This window comes from Actinia tenebrosa, unplaced genomic scaffold (assembly GCF_029948245.1).
Source record: "Actinia tenebrosa isolate PJP-AT-01 unplaced genomic scaffold, QUT_ActTen_1.0 PGA_scaffold10__47_contigs__length_13832649, whole genome shotgun sequence".
Taxonomy (NCBI): Eukaryota; Metazoa; Cnidaria; class Anthozoa; order Actiniaria; family Actiniidae; genus Actinia; species Actinia tenebrosa.
Window position 1 is genome coordinate 3,722,352 of NW_028292570.1, and position 22,653 is coordinate 3,745,004.

Consider the following 22,653-nt stretch of genomic DNA (forward strand, 5'->3'; position numbering starts at 1 on the left):
TATCAGAGATGGTTTTATATTTAATGCATTCATAAAATTTCAAATTACTGATGCTCCAAATTAAACGAATCTCCATATTTTCCTCTTCTTCAAATTCCGGTCTTAAAAATATATCAAAAAACACGCCAGAGCACACACACACACACACATGTCAACACACTCCTGCTAGAAGCCAAAAAAATTACATCTTCTTACTCATTTCAAAAAGAACATGTCATACTTTTTGTCGAAGTTTGTTTGTAAATGTAAAATGTTTCTATTCGGATGACTTCTCAATCTCCAAAAGTTTCTTGACTCCATTGTACATGTCTTGTACACATTGTACTTCAGACAGACCAAGACGTCGACGGTTACTGATGTCAAATACACCAGCATCTTCTCCAGTAGATACCGAGTGTTCACCATGGATACCACGGGCTTGGATGTGGTATTCGTTACAGATCTTCTGGAAATCAGGGTGGGCACTGGCTTTAGGGATCTTGATGTGAACACTTGCTCTCATTCCAGTTCCAAGGTTGGTGGGACAACCAGACAAATAGCCATGAGCATCAGTGTGTTGAAAGCCTAATTGTTTGTCTAGTTCGTTGACAGCACGGCAGAGTCTGCTAAATACTGATCCAATATCGCTTCCTTTCTCCATGCTGATGATACGCAAATGATCTTCTTCATTAACCCATACGAGGAAGGTCTTGTCATTGTTGTGGAAGATTCCTCTGCCTTCAGGCCAGAGTTTATTTACTCCAGCAGCTTCCAAGAAGCGATCGCCTTTCTTGAACAGGAAATGGTCGTTCACCAATTTCTGCCTGGTAACCTCATCCATTCCTGTCAGTGGGTAGTAGTGGCCTCCCAAGTCACCAGTCAAAGAGGAAAGCACACCAACCACCTAAAAATCGACAAAAAATTGTTTATTTAGCTAGAGTAAAAACACGCATAAAAGAACGAATGGAATAAGAACCTCGCCCCAGGCTGAAATTTAGACAATGAGAACCGGATGTACCAGCTGAGAATCAAATGTCAAATGAGACAGGTTTTTATCTGAAAATTGCAAAGCTTTGACAAAAGCAAGTCATGTTCAAGAGCTATTGGAAATGTTGTTTATGTTTAATCTGAATAAAAGACCTTCCAGGGTCAATAGGTCACTTATTTAAAAAACAATTATATAAAAAAGAGCGCTGATATAAGAAACAATTGTTTTTTCCTGTCCTTCAACATGTTTGCCATGAAACCGTTCTATAAAGGGGATGGAAAGTTTGGAGTTGATGTTACTTATTGAGGCTGTTTAAATTTTCGTACCTTACGCTCGATGTCCAATCTTTCGTTCCTTGTGAGACCTGGTGTTAGAGCATATCCTTTCAGGTTACGAGCAACACGGATCCTTGTGGATCTAATATACGTTCCTTCGGGGTCCAGATTTGGCGCGTCCACTTTCTCAGGATTCATATCAGAGGTATGTTTGTTGGCAAGTTTGTACGGCGAGTGGTAATCCTCGACAATCTTGTCGAACAGTGGAGCAAAGAGAGTGTAGCATTCTTCGTCTCCAGCATACACACCACAGGATGAGTCCAGGTTCTCGACGCCTGAGTTGATGCAGTCGTAAATGGAAATTCCTTTGGCTGTTTTCTTGTCTTTCAAGGAATCGAACAATTCAGGGGTGAGGTACTTTCGTAGTAGCGATTTAACCTCAGGGTTCTTGAGAACTTCAGGAAACACTGAACGTTTCTTTCTGTAAAATAATTGAGGAAATTCCCTGTTAGATGGGCAAAAAACTATGACATCAACTCTGCTCCGCAGATTCAGTAAAGTAGAAACAGTGTATTCATTGACCACAACACAAGCAGTAGTAGCAACGACAATGCATCAAAAACAACAGCAGCAGCATCGACAACAACAGCCATAGAAGCAGCAACAGCAACATGAACAGCATCAGCTACAAAAGCAACAGCAGTAGCACAACAGCAACAGAAATAGAAGCAGCAACACAATGAAAAGCAACAGCCATCAACAACATCAAATGTATGGATCAATAGCAGAACTGAAATACGAGTGCAGCAGCTATCCGAGTAGTATGTGCAGTACGTAGTAACAAATAACAATTACCATTTTATCAGCTTAAAAACTGACTGTATAGATGCATCAAAAACAATGCTGCAGCCGCATTGCCCCTTCCTCCTTATGACCGAGACCTCGCTATGCCCTTGAGGCGCAGCAAGAACAACAATGAAAGTCAAAATAAAAACTGGAACTAGGGTACGTTTTTGTTTCCTAGCTAGGCTGAAGGAAGGATCGATTTCCAAAAAAAAGGAAAAAAAATGCCTTGGCTCAACTTACTCAATTGCTTCCTTCTCCAACTCCATTAAGGCCTTGACACCATCGTACATATCTTGAACACACTGAACCTCAGAAAGACCCAAGCGTCGACGGTTACTAATGTCATAAACACCAGCATCCTCGCCAGTTGACTCTGAGTGCTCGCCATGAATACCACGGGCCTGTATGTGGTACTTTGTTAGGATATTTTCGAAGTCAGGGTGCTCTTTAGCATGGGGAATCTTGACATGGACACTAGCCCGCATTCCTGTTCCAAGGTTTGATGGGCATGATGTCAGGTAACCATGCTTCTTGGTATGTTGGAAGCCCAACTTTTTATCAATCTCATTGACAGCACGGCAAAGTCTGCTGAACACTGACCCAATATCGCTTCCTTTCTCCATGCTGATGATACGCAAATGATCTTCTTCATTGACCCATACGAGGAAGGTCTTGTCATTGTTGTGGAAGATTCCTCTTCCTTCAGGCCACTCCTTGTTGACTCCAGCAGCTTCTAAAAATCGATCACCTTTCTTAAACAAGAAATGGTCGTCTACCAGTTGTTGCCTCGTCTTCTCATCCATGCCAGACAGTGGGTGGTATTTCCCTGCCAAATCTTCAGTCAAAGATGTCAGTACTCCAACAACCTTCTTTTCGATTTCTAGGCGGTGAGCCTTGGTAACGCCTGGAGCTAAGCCATAGCCTTTAAGGCTTCGAGCCACGCGAATTCTTGTTGATCGGATGTACCTGTTGGCAGGGTCCAGATCTGGGGCCTCGACACGCTCTGGGTTCATATCTGAGTTGTGGCCATTTGCAAGTTTGTAAGGACTATGGTAGTCTTCAATGATGGCGTCGAACAAGGGAGCAAAGAGTGTGTATGACTCCCCATCACCTGGAACAAAAATATCAAGCATTAGGAGTGTAGGACTAGAACAATTTCCGTAGGACTGTGAAAAGCTCACGGCATGAACGCTGTCGTGGCATAGCAAGACATACGCCAGACCAGTCACATTGCGCGAGAAAAAATCCCCTTATCAAAATTCTAGAAGACATCACGTTCGCGGCATGGCACGTGCACGGGACCGACTTTTTTTACAGTCACACGAAAACTGCTCTAAAGGGAAAGCTTAAATTGTCACAAACAGTGACCTAAGGACCTAGGGGGATTAGAGGAAGGCTTGTAATCTTTTGATCTAATAGATCACTGCCAATCTTTATTTATAAACTAGCTTTTAATTTACGATATCATTCCTTATATAATCAGGTGAATTGGCGATTTCTTAATAAGTAATCGTTTGCAAAGATGCAAATGCAAATTGTGCCTGCCGGAGTTCCACAGGAGACTAAGCTCGGGCCCTGGCTTTTTCTAGCCATTATTGATGACCAGCTATGATGTCGTGCTTTCGCTTTTCGACTGTGGGGTGCTCACTCATTTATTCGTTCTAAGGAAGTTGTAATGCAATAAAAGGCATTTCTGAGCTGTCAAGGACCATATCAGCTAAAAGATCGATCAAGAGTACTTCTACGAAGGTGTAGCCTACATTGTAATAGTCCCCTTCACAGTTCCCTGCGCCATCTTGAAAGGTAGCCGTGCCTTTGCATCGAAGCGAGACGAATGGTAAACTTGCAACGATAGAGACCTTTTTTTAACACCTTGGACAATTATTCACACGTCTCTATCATTGAAAGCTCACCGTTCGTCTCGCTTCGATGCAAAGGCACGGGTATACCTTTCAAGATGGCGCCTGGAACTGTGAAGGGAACTATTGAATCGGTTCAGTGGCTTAGCTGGCGTTTAGAAGTCTTCGAAAAAAAATTAAGGGATATATTTACAAGGCAGCAGAATGCTTAGTAATTCGAGTAGGATGAGTAATAAAAAAAAAAAAAAAAAAAAAAAAAAAAAAAAAAGAATACGAGCTAAGGATGTTAAAACATTTTTTAATTTGACAATTGGAATTATTGAATTGAAGATTATATCAAAACGGAACGATACCTGCATAGACACCGACTCCAGAGTCGAGATTGGCCACTCCTGAATTGATGCAATCCCACAAGGTAATACCAAGCTTGGTCTTCTTGTTCTTGAGTGAGTCGAAGACTTTGGGAGTCAAGTACTTCTTGAGCAGACTTTTGGGGTTGCATTTGGGATCGTTGAGGAGAGTAGGGAAGGTATTCTTTGCTTTCAGTCTTGAATGATAAAGAAAGTAAATAAAATGATGGAGAATGTTGTGTCTCTGTAGGCTGAGGAATCATAAATGAAGTCTTAGGCCCCGTCCACAAGTATTCTGATATTTTTGGATTCCCAACTTTTTCTTTGCGTGATTGGATTCCCATTCAGCTACATGGGCCGATGAATGCGATTCATGAATTCGCAATTTTTATTTCACATACGTTTTCCAGACGGGATTTCGTTTTTGAATGCGCAGTGAGTAAGGCCTCGGTTGGACGGCCGTTGACGCCACGTCGCGACGCCACATTCAGGACCCCATTTCGCCTGGTTTCAAGTCCTGTTCAGAACGTCGCGACGTCAACGGACGTATTGAAAGCCATTTGTCCTGGTGCGCGCCGTCTTCTTTCGCGTTGAGTTGCGTTTGCATGCTGAATCAGTGCTTTTTCAATACGCCGTCATCTTCGTTTACAAAAATATACGATTGCGACCTTTCCACACGAGGGCGCTTTCAAACAAATTCACCGGATATGTTTGGAAGAGAGGTAAAGACGAAAAAGTATATATGTAATTCAAAGATATCAGTATATGTATGGACGGGCTAATACGATTCCATTACGCTTCTTGTGGACACTATGTTTTTCGAATCCACGACGAAAAATTGCGGTTCAAAAATATTCGGATGCATGTGGACGGGACCTTACTTTGCAGCTGCTTCTGGATTCGCCATGACTTTGATCTTCACGAGTACCGCACCTTGTAAAACAGAAGAGAAATGACTAATTATTCAAACTCATTGCTATTTATTTGAGTGTATACCATATATCCGTCAAAAACTTGGCAAGAAATTGCACAAATTTGTAAGTTCACAAGACCTTAGTAGACCGTAGACCTATAAAACTTTGAACTATAATTTGTACAATTTTGTTAGTTAACTTATTCACTGATATATGGTATGCACTCTACTTGAAATGTTTGGTCTCTGACTATAATTTCACAGTCTTTTATTCTTCTCAGTCAGTGTGCTATGCCGTTGGTATTGGTATTAGGGACTTTAGGCTTGAAAAATCTACAACGGCGAAGTCACGACGCGTAACGGGTAAAAAATGGTCTTTGGGGTTAGTTTTTTTTTTAGTAACGGACCGGTCATTATTTACAGGAAGGGGGAGGGGGGAGGGGGGGAGGGGGGAGGGGGGGAGGGGGGGAGGGGGGAGGGGGGAGGGGGGAGGGGGGAGGGGGGAGGGGGGAGGGAGGGGGGAGGGTGGAGGGGGGGAGGAGAGAGAGGCTGGTGGAAATGAGAAATGTGATGCTTAATTTTGTTTTGTCCCCCCTCAAATTTTAATGATCCCCCGTCCCCTCCCAATTAATAAAAAAAGATTAATTGACTAGTGTCTAACACAAGGTTACAAGTATCTATTACACAATTTTTTTTGGTCCCCATCTTTTTTAGTGCACAAAAATATTTGGTCTTCCCCTCATTTCCACCAGCCAACCCCCCCTCTCCCTCCTTGTAAATAATGACCGGTCCCTAAAGTCAACTATTCCACAGGGAAGACAGACTTTGAAAGTGTGATACTCAAAAGTTAAGTTATTTATACTTCCGGTTGACGTTTCCGTCGTAGATTTTGCAAATGGAACTGCAAATCGACGTTTTTCTTTTTTTATCTATCTACAAAAAAACATCTGTAGAACCGATGACAAGGCAATCAAGATGGACCAAACTCACTGATGTGGTTAAATTGTATATCGAGGAAAAAAATTTATTTTCATATGTTAACTCATATGTGAACAGTGCAGTATTATGGTTGCAGTATTTTTGTATGTGGCCTTCTCTTTTCAGAGATACAAACATTTGAAATATCGATATGCAAATGAGAGGACATAAATTCAAGAATAGGTTACATTTTACAGTGTAATTTACGACAAGTGTTCTGAAGTGAAATAACCTAAAAGTGTACAAAGCCATATATTTCAGTTATAAGGATGATTTGCGAATGGAAAAACAGCAGTACTTTCCACAGCAGCATTTTTGTATAATAAATTAGTCTTGAATTTACGTCATCTCATTTGCATATTGATATTTCAAATGTTTATATCTCCTAAAAGAAAATGTTACATACAAAGATACTGCAAACATACTACTACATTATTCACATATAAGTGATTTTGAAATACACTTCAAATATATTCGCTACGAATTCATATTTCCTGCTTAGTAATAAGATAATTTAATGGCGAACAAAAACTCATTAAATACCCCAATTTCGAAAATATGAACTCTTTGAAAGACTACATTTTGTTTTTCAGGCACAACGTCTTATTTACCCAGAATAAAACCAATCTGCAATTTAATATGTTTATGAGCCTGACATGAATAAAAAAAAATGCTTTGATACTTAAACCAAACCTTCCAATAACAACCTAAAGTCTCTTCAAATTTTTTCAATTAACTTCAAAAATTAGGTGACTTCACAACCTTGATAGCTTCTCGAACAATTTTCTGCTAACATCTGCTTTTCGACATTTAAATATTAATATACTTACAAGCCAATGAGAGAGCTGCTCTCCTGTTATTCGCCAAACGTTTTTCTTTTAATAAAAAAGCGAGCTTCAGCATTTGTCAAGAGATTCATGTCAGCAAAGGACATCTATAGCTTATGTGAGTATTTTTGCTGAATTTGTTCTTTTTTTTTTTTTTTTTTTTTTTAAATTCGAAGTTTTCTGATTTTTCTTCGAGGAATAAAACTTACTTTTGTTTCGAAATAAGATTCTATACGTTCAAGCATTGTCATCTTAAAAGCACAGATTCTGTTATTTGTAATTTTAACTCAAACTTCATTACGTTTCATATTAAAATCTCCCAAAGGTGTTTTTAAAACTCAAGATAAGATAAATAAAAACCAGAAAAAAATGTCGAGCGGAAAAACAAATCCTTCAAATCAAGTGACAGATGATGAATGCATATATCTTCTTTATCTATAAATCTACCTAACTTTACTTATAAAAAGCTCACTATAGGAGCTTTTTATTTTTAACTTTGAGAAAATATAAAACGTATGATTTTCAGAAAATATCATCAAAGTTTTCGGTTTTTGCTTTGCTTATATCTTTTTTATACTTGGTACGTGGTTGCATTGCGGCTCGATCCGACGAATTAAAATATTCTTTTCAAATTTTTGCAAGAGGTTTTTTGCTTGTTTATAATAATGATAAAGGCAACCATTGTTTCTATCTTTAGAAAACGGAAAAGAATAAAATTGAATGGTTTGTGAAGAAATAACTGCTGCCATCTGGCGAGGTTCTTTGTCACGATCTCATGCAATCCGTTAAAAATTAAAACCGAAAGTCAGTCCTTTTCTCGTGTGGGGTATGTTTCGTCGCTATATCAAGAGAGCATTATATGATTTATTTATTTATTTATTTTTAGGTCGTTTTGCGGCTCGAATATGCAAGTGTTGGCAGTTTTCTTGTTTTTCATCGCAATCACCTTGCCATCTGGTAAGTGTTCAATTGTACGCATGCGCAGTTGAAATTAAGCTCAAGACGACACGTAGTCGATCTTGATTGGATGACTGATATAGCAGTCCAAAGTAATCAAATATAATAAAGAATTATACCAAGTTATCAAAAAAATCAATCTAAAGTTTGAGTGGAATTGGATTGTAGTGGAAGAGAAAACTTATTTCAGGATGCTTTCTCTCTTAGGAAAAAATTATCTTGATCAGTTTAATTCATTTTGCTTCGCACGAACTAAAAATCACTTGGTATAAGCTGAAACGTTTCATCTTCTTACAAGTTAATATCAAATTGCTCTTTTCAATTATGGTGTTCATCTGCTCGCATCGTTTTTATTTTTAAAAGTGGTATTTCATGTGACCTGTGTCATGTGACCTGTGTCATGCGACCTGTGATATGTGACCTGTGTCATGTGACCTGTGTCCTGTGACATGTGTCATTTGTCCTGTGACATGTGTCCTGTGACATGTGTCATGTGACCTGTGTCATGCGACCTATGTCATGTGACCTGTGTTATGTGTCATGTGTCACTCACATGACACTTCGCCCTAATTCTAACTAATATAAATAGATAATATTAAATAATGACTTCTTTTTCATATTTCTGGTGTTCATCATGACTGCCAACTTTAGGTGGGGTAAGGTCACATGACCCTAATGTAAACTTTTCAATCTAGTGGGGTGGTGGGGGAGGCAAATCAGCAAAAAACTATAACATTCCATGAAAAAAAAAACTATTTATAAATCTCTTTTCTTTCAATTCTTTATTTGTTTTTTCTTCGTTGTCTTTTCTTTAAGAGAATGGTATGACGGTATCAAAACGAATTTCTTGACCCCATACTCGAAGCCACCCCTTCCACAATAAAAACGTATCTTCCTAATACCCTCATACAATACCTTAGATTTGGCAAAAACTTCGTGTTTTCTTGAGTAGATAATTCACAAACAAAGTTCTGCAGGTTAAACTTTGTTAATAAGTCAGCTATTTACAGATACCGTAATTGAATGTTCGTGGGATTTCAAAACATTGGTATTGTTCAAGCAAGCTGCACATTCTTTACAATACAGTTTTCTTTTGCAAATGATTTGCTCTCAAACGAGGTAACCTGTACAAATGAATCTTTAGGAACTATAGATCCCTTGCATGTGACGTCTAAGCAGCTCAATCTGGAGGACAAAACAAAAGAATTTCAATCTCCTGAGAATTGGAAACCTATTGTTATGTCCTCCAAATTGAGGTGCATATAATCCGACGTGTACTGCAAGGGGTCAATTGTAATAAACCCAAAATTGCGTATGCAAGATGGATGTTTTCGTTAATGAAATCGGATGGTTATTAATTTCAGAAAATAGCGGTCAGTGGCTTGATGCAGCTGGAGATCCAAAAGGTAATTCAAAACACGTCTAAAAATCGAAGTTCTATGTTTGTTTGCTTAATCGATCGCTCGCTCGCTCCATACCCTTGTCTGCATGCCTGCCTACTTACCTGTCTGTTTGTTAGTGTGTTTGCTTTTTGTCGTTGTTTATTTGTTTATTTGTTTTATTCTTCGTTCGTTCACTTGCTTTATTCATGTTTTGCTCTTTCGTTCGTTCGTGAGTGCCTCGTGCGCGCGTCACTTCGTTCGTTCGTTCAAGTGTTAGTTCGTGCGTGTGTGCGTGCGTGCGTGCGTTATAAGATTGTTTGCTTGCTTGCTTTCTTGCTTATTTGTCGTTTGTTTTTCTATCTGTTGTCTGCACGATATAATACTGCTTATCAAATCAAAATTCTCGGACATAGCACCGTTGCAGTCTTGGGACAGAACATCCCTACCTACGATACGTTTTCCACAGTCACAAAATTTTCTTCAAACCCGAAGTAAATTAATTTTAATCTCAATGGATCACATCTCAAAAATAAATTATGAATCTTACTCTGCGGAAGAAAGTAAAGCAAAAATATCTTTAAAAAATGGTCTGGTCCGCTTGATGTCACATCCGTTACAGCTCTCGACTTCTGTTGTAGGATGTCCTTCTGCATGTCTGTGTTTTAAAGACCCCGTAAAAATGTGGTACAAGACACAATGTAGAAATATTGGTTACTGGCTGGCGCCTAAGGGAATCTCGCATCAAACCACACATCTGTAAGCAAGTGTATAAATGTAGCTTCAACAAACTACCGTTGGATTATTAAAAAACTATTGATTATAACACTGTTCTGCACATACTAGACAACAGTCGGTATTCATAACGTCCAAGCATGCGCAACAAACTACGACAGTGTAAGGCAACCGTGGACAGCTGCTTCTTCTCTGTTAAAACTCATGCATGAGCGAGCATAGTGTAGTATAGTCTCGATAATATCGACCTCTAGAGAGGTACTTTAAGCTTCACCTTCCACACCATGTGGGAGTCAATACTTCATTTTTCCTAAGAACCTCAACCTTTTTCAGTTTAAATGCCTGTGGCTACCATGCATCTCACTGCCGTCTCGCGTTGTCCTGTTCATAGAGGCGTTTATAAAATAACTTTACATTTTCCCAGTAATCATTACGACTGCCAGGTCTTTTTTTAGCCTAATTGCAGATGTCTTTCAGTTTCTGCCCTCCGTTTTACAATTGGCTTTCCTGTCTCTCTCAGCCCAATACAGAGGGGAAACTTGAAGTTACCTCTGCTTGTAGTGTAATCTTTATTTCTGCAACTTTACTTCACTTTACAAAAAATTATTCGTACATTATTCAAGTAAAATTGGTCGACTTCAAAATTTCAACCATATAAAATATAAGTTCATGTCGGGATCGATTATCAGAATATTTTGCTTTGTTTTCACCAGCGACAGCTTAAAACACTCTCTGAGCTAACATGTCTATCTAAATAAAGAAAGGAATTTACTAACATGACGAGAAAGAAATTATCAAGTCTGACTTGAAAAATAAACTTGTCAATCATAGTAGATTTTAAAATCTAGAGTTAAGTAGATTTCGGTTTTTTTCGCCGACAACAAATAGACAGACAATAGGGTTGCAGTGTGGAATAAACTCTTGCAAAAGAGAATAAATGTGTGCTGTTTTTAAATTCTCAATGACTGTATGTACATAGTGGTAATGAGAGTGGTGAGCGCGTATAACATGTCTCAGCAGTTCTGCAATGACTGCAAGTTATGCCCTTACGCGATATTTTCGAACTGAATAACCACCTCTTGTTTCAAAGATCATGTTTTTTTACGGGGTTTGCGGAGCGAATGCATGGTAATTAAGCTCGGCAATTAAATATCTTGGATTTTTCGACTTCCGTTTTAAAGTATTCCTGTTTTAGAGTCTAGAACGAGCAAAGGACTAAACAAACAAACAAAAAAATACTAGAAAACCAAGGCGCGCGACAACTTTTCAACTTGAATATTCTGTTTAATATGTTCAACAATATTACTTAGCAATAAGAAGATTACTATGACCTCAATATATAAATTTAATAAAAGACGACTTACTGATTTCGATGCTATTTTTGCTCTTCAACTATTTCAGTTCGTTTCTTAGTAAAATTTAACTTGCCTGATTTTCGTCCAAGCAAACCAAAAAATATTTTTTCACTAATAATTACATCGTAAAATAAACATTGTCCAAGACAACGATACAAAGATGAGTATTTGCATTCATTAAAACTTTTATAACCTTAATATATAAGGCTAATAAAGGGTAAAGCCAGAAATGATGAATTCTGCAGATGTCAGATGTGAAAATGGATTGCCTGTGGTGTTATGAATGTAATAAAATTAAAAGAGTGTTAGTCTAGTGTACTTGAAAAACTATGCTTTGGTTAACGAAAAATCGGTCTCAAAAAGGCAACTTTGCAGTTAATAGGCATCAAACTAAGTATTTCTATTTTCTTTTTGTCGAATTAAGTTAGCATTCTTGGAAAATGAGTCCCAGCTGTGTTTCGATCTTGAAGGAAACTAATTAAGTCGTTCTTTTTTGTAAGAGTTTTAAGCTTGTTTAAAGTTTAAGATTCAATAACCAAGAAGATGTTCAAGTCAGCATGAATCCAAGAGCATTGATATATATGCAAGCTGTTGTCATCGAGTTGGAAAGAGAAAATTCTACATACCTTTTTTGTTTAAAGATTAGCTGAGCTGGAAAAATGCTGCACAGTCTCTAGATAGCTCTTTTTCTTCTGGAAAAAAAATCCAAACCTTTGCCTACTTCTATCGCCCAATAAATCAAGGCTAGATATGGTAATATAATATATAAGAATATTATCAAAAATTATACTTACACTTCACACCCAAAGAAGAGCATAAACTTATACTTTCTGGCTACAACGAAGGGTCAAGTAAAAGTGAAGTAGGTTGTCGAACTTCCAGGAATTTTAATTCTCGTCTCAAATACGTCACTTTGACCAAATATGGGATGATGATTGGCGCGAACCTTGATCGAAAAAAAAAGCTTTCCAAATCATGAATCAACAAGCTTAAGAAAAATTTCTTTTTTAGATTTTGACACAAAAAATGAAGATATTTTTCTTCCTTCTAGAGAGTTTTCCTTTTCGTTTTGAAGAAATAGCACAGTTCGGAAACAAATGTGTGTAGAGGTTTAATAGAGTTAAATCCTAGTAGTTTATCCTTGCCTAATCTTCACGATTATGATAGTTCCTCTCTTTCTGATCTTCATGCTATTAAAGTGTGCAGGAAAATCCCAAGAATTAAGAGATTAAAACAGTTCTTTTGCCCTGAGTACCACTCTCCACTATTAAACTACCACCGTTTACACTTTCTATTGTAAGTGAATAGAAAACAGACGAACTCCGTGGGATCTAAACAAAGAATTGCGTGACGCGTGATGGCTATTTCTGCAGCAAAAAACATTACTTCGATAAAAACGTATATCAAAAAAAAAATATATATATATATATGTTAATAATAATGATAATAGCTTTTTCCTGGGTTTTCTTGGGTCTTGAGGATTATTTTATCTGTTAGAGTTAGGAAATAAAGGTTTTGTTGAGCAGTTTGCTGGGATAGTAGAACAGATTTGGAATCAAGTAATTTGATATACCAAAAGATGGTACTAATTTTCACTATATGGTAATACCAAGAGAATATGAAGTAAGAGAGCATATCCCTGTGACCCATGAAAGTTTCTTGAAAATCTATTTTTAGCTCCGCGCGCAAGCCTGAGCTATTTTAGCATGCGATTCTTGATTGGTCAGAGTTGTAAAGGATTTTGAAGGAATCCATTGGCAGCATATGTAAAAAATACTCAGCTAAGACAACATCATTCAAACTTGTTTTTAAATCAAAACAATGGTCGCTCGATTGAGACTCAATCATTTTGGAGTTGATTGCATGCAGTTATAGATGAAACTGTAAGTTATTCCACAATTCTCCACCTAAACTGAAATACAGTTAATATTGCTGCATCCCAAGAACACGTACTTCTGACCTGAACTTCAGTGTTTTCAAAATGACAAGTATTCTAATGGACATCTAAAATGAAGGTAGATTGGACTCGTTTACGAAAGAGCCGGATTTTCGATGAACAAACTTGTTGAATTCACTGAGTCAAGAGTTTAAAAAACTTTAAACTTGAGAGAAAATTTAGCATTTACTGTTGGAATCAGTTGTTTACCAGTAAAAAGAAGAGGTTTTAAGATAGCTGAAAACAGTCAAGCTGCTCGGAATAGAAGAATTAAACATAAATGCACAAATACGCCGAACTGAGAGCATCTGGCAGAAAAAATCGCAAGTAAAACGCCCTTCAATCAGGTAAAAATAATCTCTTTTTTATTAGTTTAATCCTCAAATACTAAGTTTGATTCACTTTTTGTACTTCGCCGATATTGTGATTGTATTTCTATTGTCTGTTTGGGACTTTAAAAGTTGAAAAGTTATGAAAAAAATACCTGAACATTGAGGCGGAGCGAAAATTCAAGATGCAAAATTTGAAAGAAAGTTCTAGTTTTAATAGTCAAACTTTTTCATTAATTCGCCTTTTCTCAATGGCCAATGTCTTTTGCATAAACTGACACACCGTATTTTGGCAAGCTAAACATATTTAATAATTGTGAAAAATCACTTCAGTGCCTCTTGTAGTTTTTTCCTCTGTGAGAACAGAAAATTTTCTTCGGCACATTTCGGTGCGAATAGTTTTTCTGATTCGTGTGTGAAACAAAATACTGGTCTTGTTCATCGTCTTCTTAATTACTTTAACTTAAACTTTATTTACTATAGAAAACACCACGGTAAATGCTTTTTTGGCTGTCTTCACTGTAGGTTTTTCGCTATTTTCATCGTATTTTTTATTGCGGTTTCTTTCCCCATGGCGTCTTCGCTGTTTTTAGCGCTTGTTCGTATGTGACTGAAAACCATCCTGATTTGATCTTTTTCGATGTTCTTTTACATCAATTGTTAAGTTAATGTTTAATTCGTCCATGAAGAACACATGATACTTTAATCATTTCAACTTTTTACTAATTTTGAAGGCATTCTTCTCGTCACTAAACATATTTCGCTCGCATGGAAGTCACTACAACTCTGAGCAGCAATAATAAGGGATCGCATGTTAAAAATAGCTCAGGCTTGCGCGCGCAGCTAAAAATAGATTTTCAAGAAACTTTCATGGTTACAGACCCATGTATGGGAGATGTGCTCTCTTACTTAATATTCTCTTGGTAATACCCAAAGCACAAAAAAAGATTTAAAAAATTGGAAAATCTACAAAAAGAGGGATCTCTCTACAGAAATTAATCAAATATCCACTTAAAATGATTGTATATACAATATCGGCTACAATGCACTCTTATTTTTCTTACAAAGAGTCTTAACTGATAATGCAAAAGTTATAAGCAAAAAGGAATCAAGTAGTCACTGTTTCTAACAAAAATATTAGTGCTAAATTCGAGATGATATGTATGAAAAAGAAAATAATATCTGGATAAGGTGGGATTCGAACCCAACGACAGAAATTTTAAAAAATCCGCGACTCCACTGTGCCATATACCCGAGCCATCTGTAATCATGAGCATTTTTTCCATGTACTACGAAATTACAAGAGTCCTTCGTCAGTGCTGAAGAAAGACAAACATGTTGCGCGCGCAGTGCTTATCATCTATCATGCATCAATATAACTTGCTACCTAAAATGCAGCAACTCGTTTCTTATTAGCAGCAACTCGTCTAATTTGCTGCATTTTTAGGGACTTCCAGGGAAACAGAATCGTGTCGATAACACGGAAGTACCTTTCTCCATTCAAAGACTTGTACAAACTGTAAGTCAATACTCGGTTTCTTTCTTTCTTTCTCTCTTTCTTTTTTGAAGAAATTATTCATTGATAAAAGTTTCTTTTTTTACTCTGAGTCCGAAATCTTTCTCTCGTGTCATAGAGCGAAAGTAAACGATCTTCCAAACAATAACCTATTGAACCCTAAATAAAACAATGTATATCTCATTAAAGGAATCTGGCAAGAAACAAAATGGATTATATAGAACCTGGAACCTTCAAAGATTTGAATGAGCTTGAAATTTTGTGAGTACATAGCAATATGTATTAGTATAATTTTAGACTTGAATACAGAGTTTAACTCGCTGTGATTGGTCAAGCGACCAGTGATTAAGAGGCGATACTTTCCGAGCGAAAGTAAAATCACCAAAGGGAAACTGAATGTTAAGATTAGTATAATTGAAGACTTGAATCTGTGATTCAGAGTCGAGCGACCGATGATTCTGAACATAAGACGGTTTGCCAAAGTTTTCCAAATCGGAAGTAATACTAAAAGGTTTTTTCATCCTGAATAATTGTCGATAATCAACTTCTAATCCTTTTTTTTTTTTTTTAGGGATATCTCGGAAAATCAAATAACCTCACTACACAATGGAGCGTTCGATGGACTTTTCAAACTCACCTCCCTGTACGTGTAGACTGTTCAATCAATCCCATTTCTCGAAGATGGAGCAGCTGTTGCTCATGGCCTCTGCTTTGAGCTCTTATTTATCCAGTATTATAATTGGGCTTCCTTTGTCAAAGGCCAGGTCAATAAACTAAATCCAAGATGGTGGACAAATTTAAGTGTTTCTTTGCTGTAATAACTGCAAGTTTTGATTTATATTTTCGACATTTAAAGCTTTAAATGGCGGTAAAATCACCAAAAAGAAATATGTTAACTTCCAAATAAGGTAATCTTAAGGTAATCAAATATGGGGGATAAAGAGTTGAAGGTCACACGAACAACAATGCCTGGCTGCGGGCGAACAGAGAGATTTTCAAACAATCCACAGAACCAATACTTTCACTTCAACCCATCTTTGAAAACACACCACTAATAATCCACTAATAATCCACTATAAATATCTATTCATAGTTACCTCAACGAGAACAATATCACAAAAATTGAGAGTGGAAGTTTCCAGGACTTGAAGAATTTACAGCACCTTTGGCTTCATATTAATAAGATTCTCGATCTTCCTCGCAAGCTCCTGTGGGGAATGACAAAACTCAAAGTGCTGTAAGTCAAAATTTCTTGTTTTCCATTTAGAGACTGACCATATGTCATTCATCGATATCGGCGAGGATTTGTGTCAAAAACGCTGCAAAACACATCGATAGGTGCAGATTGACATAACGAAAGAAACCAAAACCTAATTCTTTTTTCGAGTGAGTCCACAATCTACATGGCAGCTATGACGTCACATGTAAAAGATCAAAAAACATGGCCGCCATGTTGGATGACTGAACAAAGGAAAGAAACATATTTTATTAAATTCATCCAACATAGCGGCTATGGCATCACATGAACAAGGACGAAAACATGGCCGCCATGTTGGCTGACCTAACAAAAGATATAGAAGCCATGTTGGATGAGTGAACCAGAGAATAAAAACCAAATACCTTATTAAAGTCACCCAACATGGCGGCTATGGCGTCACATACAGGATATTTGACAAAACAAAAGGAATCCAGATCAAAACGTTTGATATATATAACTTCAACCAACCTGGCGACTATAACGTTACATTCACCCAAATAGTCATTTGACGCCGCAACGGTATTCAGTCTTTCTAAAACTACACACAGGGGTTCAATATCAATACAGTATTTTTCTCACTTTGACTCCAGGGGACTGAACTCTAACAACGTAACGAAAATCGACCAATTCCTTTTTCGTGACGCCGTTTCTCTCGAATATTTGTAAGTTTACTCCTCGTACATTCTTCTTCTTTTCTTTTCACCGAAATTCCATGGTTTTGACATTTTTGCAATATTTTGCAACCTTTCTCTCTCAGACTATTCCAGTACAATTTGCTAACAACCATCGCAAACAACTCCTTTGCAAACGTCAGCCATCTTCGATATTTGTAAGTACTTAAGGTTTCAAAGGTTGAACGTTCGATCAGACGGAAAAGGTATAGAGTGATCTAATGAGTGGGCCGATAAATTAAAATACACGATCGATATCCCAGCCTCCAGAATGTTTTGATTTTGTTTAATATTTACAGGTTTTTGGACGACAATAAACTGACCAGCATGAATCAATATACGCTAAAAGGAGCATCAGCGCTGGAAATCATGTACGTATTTGCCACTGAGAGGGAGGGGGTGGGGAGTGGCGAGAGCAGCGAGTATTTTTGGAATTGTTTGGGGGGGGGGGGGGGGGGTGGTGGTGAGGGGGGATGAGCCGAGCCCGTTTTGGTAGGCGGGTTCTCTGGTTTTCTTTCCTCCGTATATCTCCCCTTGACTGATGAAGAGACATACGTCTCAAAACGTCTGTTTTTTAGACACCTTTTAAAGTACTTATATCAAATAAATAATATTTTCATGTAAATATACTTACATGAAGTGCTTAGGGCTTAACTGTAATTTCATAATCTCCCCTTGATGCGGATTTCATTGTATTTCTTTCTGTTTTATAATAACAGCTCATTGTCAAACAACGAAAAATTCGGAGAAGTTTCGAAGGGCACTTTTGGCTATATAAACTTTCCTCGACTCCGATTGGTGTACGTGCTCAACACTCAGATGGTGCAGATTAAGATGGAAACATTTGAAGGACACTCTAAAGTTGGTGTCGTAATGTAAGTAATAAGTTATAGGTGGAAGAGGTAGGAGATGGGGAGAGGTGGGCGAGAAGGCGGGAGGAGGACATTTTATTTCATAATAATTTATCAATTTACTCGATTCTGATTGGACAAGAGGAGTACAATTAATTTTAAATTGTACTCTGTAGAGTCCCAATTAAGTTGCTCAACTTTTTTGAGAGTGTTATAAACAAAAAATTGCACAATCTTCTCATACAATTCTGAATTTTTAGATACTCGTTTCCTTTACTAGAAGTCTAATTTTATATTGTTAAAAATTTCATGGGATCCCGAAAATGTTAGGGCAAGGCGGGGGACGGGAGGGTCCTTGCAATTCACATACCATTCTCAAACCATAAGTAATGAAAGGTGTTAAAAAGTAATACCAAACACAACCTATGGTTTTTCTCTTTTACCAGCGCGCCCACACAAGACACGTTCCCGGTGATTGCTCAGAACGATACGAGGTTGCAGTACGGTCTTGGTCGAGATGGGTTCATCTGTAATGGCTCCATCTGCAGCCCTTGTCACTTTGGCGAGTATCAGGACCGTGTGAATGAGTCTTACATCTGCAGGAAGTGCCCTCCAGGTAAAGCGTGCATCTCTTCCCCATGGGCCGCGGCTGGGGGGCAAGTCTCAATCATACCCCTCCCCACTTTTTAGGTTGCTCCGCGGCCGCTGTTCCAATGAGTTTGTCAAAGGACTAAGAAATTGCCAACCTGACAAAATTTGTTGTTCAAAAGCATGTTATACAATATGGTAGCTTTGTTGTCACATGCACAAGGACAAAAGACACGGCCGCAATTGTTGGTTGACATAACAAAAGACAACAAGACCAAAACTTTTGTTCAAGTCAAACAACATGGCGGCTATGACGTCACATTCACAAGGAAAAAAGACATGGCCTCCATGTTGGTTGACATTACAAAAAACAACAAGACCAAATCTTTTGTTCAAGTCAAACAACATGGTGGCTATGACCTCACATGCACAAGGACAAAAGACATGGCCGCCATGTTGGTTGACATAACAAAAGAAACCAAGACCAAATCATTTGTTTAAGTCAACCAACATGGCGGCTATGACGTCACATGCACAAGGACAGAAGACATGGCTGCCATGTTGGTTGACATGACAAAAGAAACCAAGACCAAAATATTTCCTTAAAGCCAACCAACATGACGGTTGTTACGTCACTGCACGCAAAAGGAAAAAATGACCGTCATTTAGGTTAAGTTGAAATATAGCTAAAGAAAATTGTCATTCAAATCATCCAAAATGCAGTTGCTATATATGGTTCCATGCGTTCCATGGACAATAGACATGGCGTGCCGCAAGTTGGTTGATATAACTAAGAAACCTTTAGCTAATATTTTTGCAAAGTAATATGTAATATGGCCGCCATAGCATCATATGCACCTAAAGGATTACATGGAATCAAACCGGTATGATGTTGCAGGGCACCTTAGGCAAGAAGATGATAAAGCAATAGCCAAGGATAATAAATATAAATCTAAGCAATCCGCTAACCCAGGATACAATAAAGCTTGCTACACCAACTATAAAGATCTAAAGACTGCATGCACCAAAAAACTGTATGTTTTCTCTTCATTTCTATTTTATTTAGGTGGATTTTTCCAGAATGCAGTAGGTCATTATGGCAAGATTGCCGGACTGACAGGATGTAAATACTGTGCAAGAGGAACCTACGTCAATGTTACAAGTGCTCCTGCTTTGATCCGGTTTACATGCAAAGTCTGTCCTGCAGGTATGAAAAAAGTGGAGTAGAGTGCAATGCAGTGCAGTGCAGTGCAGTGCAGCGCAGTGCATTGGAGTGAAGTGCAGTGGAGTGTAGTGGAGTGTAGTGGAGTGCAGTGGAATGCAGTGGAGTGCAGTGGAGTGCAGTGGAGTGCAGTGGAGTGCAGTGGAGTGCAGTGGAGTGCAGTGCAGTGGAGTGTAGTGGAGTGCAGTGCAGTGGAGTGCAGTGGAGTGCAGTGCAGTGCAGTGCAGTGGAGTGCAGTGCAGTGGAGTGCAGTGCAGTGCAGTGCAGTGCAGTGCAGTGCAGTGCAGTGCAGTGCAGTGCAGTGCAGTGCAGTGGAGTCAACAGAACCGACCAAACATTTGAATTTTTTGGGGGTTATATTTTAAGGCACGAAGACAGACGACTGGTCTAACTACAGAGGATGTTTTTGCATTCAAAACTTCTATCGCAAGCATCGGTTCGGTGAATGTGAAGCGTGCAAGAAAGGTGGTATTCGTGGTGTTCTGTGCAATGAAACCCAGATGGTGAAAGAAGGCTATTGGTGGCAGTTCAAGTGAGTCAGCCAAAAATGTGGCATAACTAATCTAGAGGCTATTGACACTTCTGAATCTTTTGATTGTTTATCAGTAATTGATTGTTTTTATAATGGTATAACCTACATACACTCAGTTGATGTAATGTATTCATCAAATCAATTGCATTTTATTGTCGTTCTGTTATATTGGGTTTGATTCATTGTATTTTATTATTTTATTATTTCAATACATTACTGCTTACTACGTAGGCTCTCCCATTGGTTAATAGCTGTGCTATATTAGTGAAACAAACACGGCTTATGACGCAATCCGCGCGCGCAGCAAACTTTTTAAAGAAGTGAAAGCATTTGAAGGACAAAATAAGAGGAATTCACTAATCTCATGATAATTGGAAAGCTATTGATGGTTTTCAACCATTCCCAAGAGAATTTAATAACAAAAGATACGGCGGCCATGTTGGAGGATATAGCAAAAGAATTCATTGACAATTCTTTTGTTAAGTTCCTTCAACATGGCCGCCGTGAAAACCATCAATTGATATGTTCTTCAACTTGAGCTGCATTCCGACGTGCTGCAAGGTTCTATTGCCGAAAACACTCGCTTACGTCACTTTTTGTATTACGTCACTTCCTGTATTCAGAAATAAAAAGCTGCACGTTTTATTTGTTAATCTATTTTAATAGATCTTACAACGAGAGCTGGCGATACCAGTTCTTTCTTGACACCCTCATGGAACCGTATGAGAACTACGATCATCGATACCTTGGATTTGAAGGAGATTTCCCTAAAGCCTACCCATGTCCAAGGGCAGCTTCATGCCTTGGTTTGCTGCAGTCCGTACGAAAGCCTTGCGAGTCTGGATATGGAGGACCACTGTGTGAGGTAAGATTTGGGGGGGAAGGGGGGGTGGGAGGTAAGACGAGTGGGAGTCTCGAGTGGCAGATTAGGGGAAGTACAGCGTGAAAGTAGTGTTCTGCCGTCGAACCACAGGCCCAAGCTATATTATGGGCATGGGCACGTGATGATACAAATCCTTTTGTTATTCTCTTGAGAATATGATTCCTTGTTTGAGTTGTATACATATTCATGTGTCTTATCGTGCGCAACTGTTAAACAAAGAAATGATACTCTAGGTAATGACACATGGTCTTGAGAATAAGATTCCTTGTTTGATTTGTATCCATATTCATGTGTCTTCTCATGCACAACTGTTAAACAAAGAAATAATACTTCTCGGGAATGACAAGTGGTCTGAAATGGAAAAATATTTTGCCCACGCTAAATAGATCTATTATTATTACTTTCTGATATTCGTAATAGAGCAATATTTTTTTAAAATATTTATCCAGGTTTGTGAGAGAGGGTTTCATAAGTCAATGTCTCGGTGCGTCAAATGTCCGACCCTCAAGTGGCTCATTGTACAAGTATCGTTCGTTGCTGTCATCATTCTCGTCATCATCCTTATTCTACTGAGAGATGAACGAAAAGAGAAGAACAAAAGGAGAACGCTGACTGATGTGGTGCTGGCCAGACTTAAAATCGTCATCGGTTTCTACCAGGTATGTGTTACCATGGTAACACCATAGAATAATTATCACCATGACAACAGGTTAGAACAGAAATTATCATGACAGTATGTAGGAAAAAATCTCCATGGCAATTAAAAAAATAGCGAGATAAAGTTTCATCGGTATGATAGAAATCATTATGGCAACGGCATTGGATCGAAATCGCCATGGTAACATGTTAGGATCGAATTTCGAAATATGCAAGCTTGAAGTCATCATAGCCATATTTCAAGAAAAAAGATCGTGATACATTTAGATATTTCCAAGATAAAAAAAGGACTTTATTATTATTTTTTTTTATAGCTTCTATTTCATTCCCTAAAACAGCCCCACAATGCACTGCAAAGCCAACTCAACCCCGTTTTCCCCCACAACCTAGGAATGGCAATACTAATCAAACCGGTTTGACGTGTTTTCGTTTCCAAGGTAACGTCAGGAACACTGGATGCATTCTCTTACGTCGAGTGGCCTGACGCCATGCTCCAGCTCAGTAATTACGCCAAGTTTCTTCAGCTCAACTTGGTTCAAATCGCTCCCTTGCACTGCTTCACTGACAGCCTGAAAATGAATGCTTACAGTGCTCTCACCTTGTCTGTCGGCACGAACGTGGGTGTGGTGTTGATTTGTTTCATCTACTTCCACCTCAAACGGCTGTGTATCATTTTCTTAAGTAAGAAGAGTGAAGAGGAAAAAATGGTAAGTGAAGGATAACCACTTCGGACAACAAACAAACAAACAAACAAACAAACAAACAAACA

General features: G+C 38.3%; 2 protein-coding genes across 4 annotated transcripts in view; one reads left to right on the forward strand and one right to left on the reverse strand.

Moving 5' to 3' along the window:
- Positions 1–15,955, reverse strand: LOC116293843 (arginine kinase). 2 transcript variants are annotated; one of them, XM_031701330.2, is made up of 7 exons: positions 12,236–12,325; positions 12,068–12,133; positions 5,179–5,230; positions 4,301–4,494; positions 2,329–3,199; positions 1,294–1,723; positions 1–883 (listed from the first exon to the last, which is right to left on the reverse strand). In XM_031701330.2, exons 3-7 carry the CDS (start codon positions 5,202–5,204, stop codon positions 257–259), a joined length of 2,148 nt encoding a protein of 715 aa, XP_031557190.1. In that variant the 5' UTR covers positions 5,205–5,230; positions 12,068–12,133; positions 12,236–12,325; the 3' UTR covers positions 1–256. The 2 variants fall into 2 exon arrangements, with proteins under 2 accessions (XP_031557190.1, XP_031557191.1); XM_031701331.2 differs by lacking the exons at positions 12,068–12,133; positions 12,236–12,325 and adding an exon at positions 15,860–15,955.
- Positions 7,108–22,653, forward strand: part of LOC116293842 (uncharacterized) — a 21,122-nt gene continuing 5,576 nt past the window's right edge. The window contains exons 1-18 of one of the 2 annotated variants that reach the window (XM_031701326.2): positions 7,108–7,133; positions 7,902–7,972; positions 9,337–9,378; positions 9,993–10,110; positions 15,154–15,225; positions 15,412–15,483; positions 15,794–15,865; positions 16,316–16,459; positions 17,071–17,142; positions 17,238–17,309; positions 17,451–17,522; positions 17,871–18,026; positions 18,449–18,618; positions 19,657–19,797; positions 20,179–20,344; positions 21,011–21,209; positions 21,677–21,886; positions 22,322–22,591. In XM_031701326.2, coding sequence (XP_031557186.1) covers positions 7,132–7,133; positions 7,902–7,972; positions 9,337–9,378; positions 9,993–10,110; positions 15,154–15,225; positions 15,412–15,483; positions 15,794–15,865; positions 16,316–16,459; positions 17,071–17,142; positions 17,238–17,309; positions 17,451–17,522; positions 17,871–18,026; positions 18,449–18,618; positions 19,657–19,797; positions 20,179–20,344; positions 21,011–21,209; positions 21,677–21,886; positions 22,322–22,591 — 2,121 coding nt within the window. In that variant the 5' untranslated portion in view covers positions 7,108–7,131. Of the gene's footprint in view, positions 7,134–7,901; positions 7,973–9,335; positions 9,379–9,992; positions 10,111–15,153; positions 15,226–15,411; positions 15,484–15,793; positions 15,866–16,315; positions 16,460–17,070; positions 17,143–17,237; positions 17,310–17,450; positions 17,523–17,870; positions 18,027–18,448; positions 18,619–19,656; positions 19,798–20,178; positions 20,345–21,010; positions 21,210–21,676; positions 21,887–22,321; positions 22,592–22,653 lie in introns of those variants that run through there. The other variant, XM_089026534.1, reaches the window with a different exon arrangement.

What these genes read in the sequence shown, in the direction of transcription:
- LOC116293843 (XM_031701331.2), bottom strand. Translation starts at nt 5,204, where the DNA reads ATGGCGAATCCAGAAGCAGCTGCAAA. An exon ending in AATCCAGAAGCAGCTGCAAA is followed by an intron (nt 4,495 to 5,178) that starts GTAAGGTCCCGT and finishes TTATCATTCAAG; the next exon opens with ACTGAAAGCAAAGAATACCT. An exon ending in TGGAGTCGGTGTCTATGCAG is followed by an intron (nt 3,200 to 4,300) that starts GTATCGTTCCGT and finishes TTTTTGTTCCAG; the next exon opens with GTGATGGGGAGTCATACACA.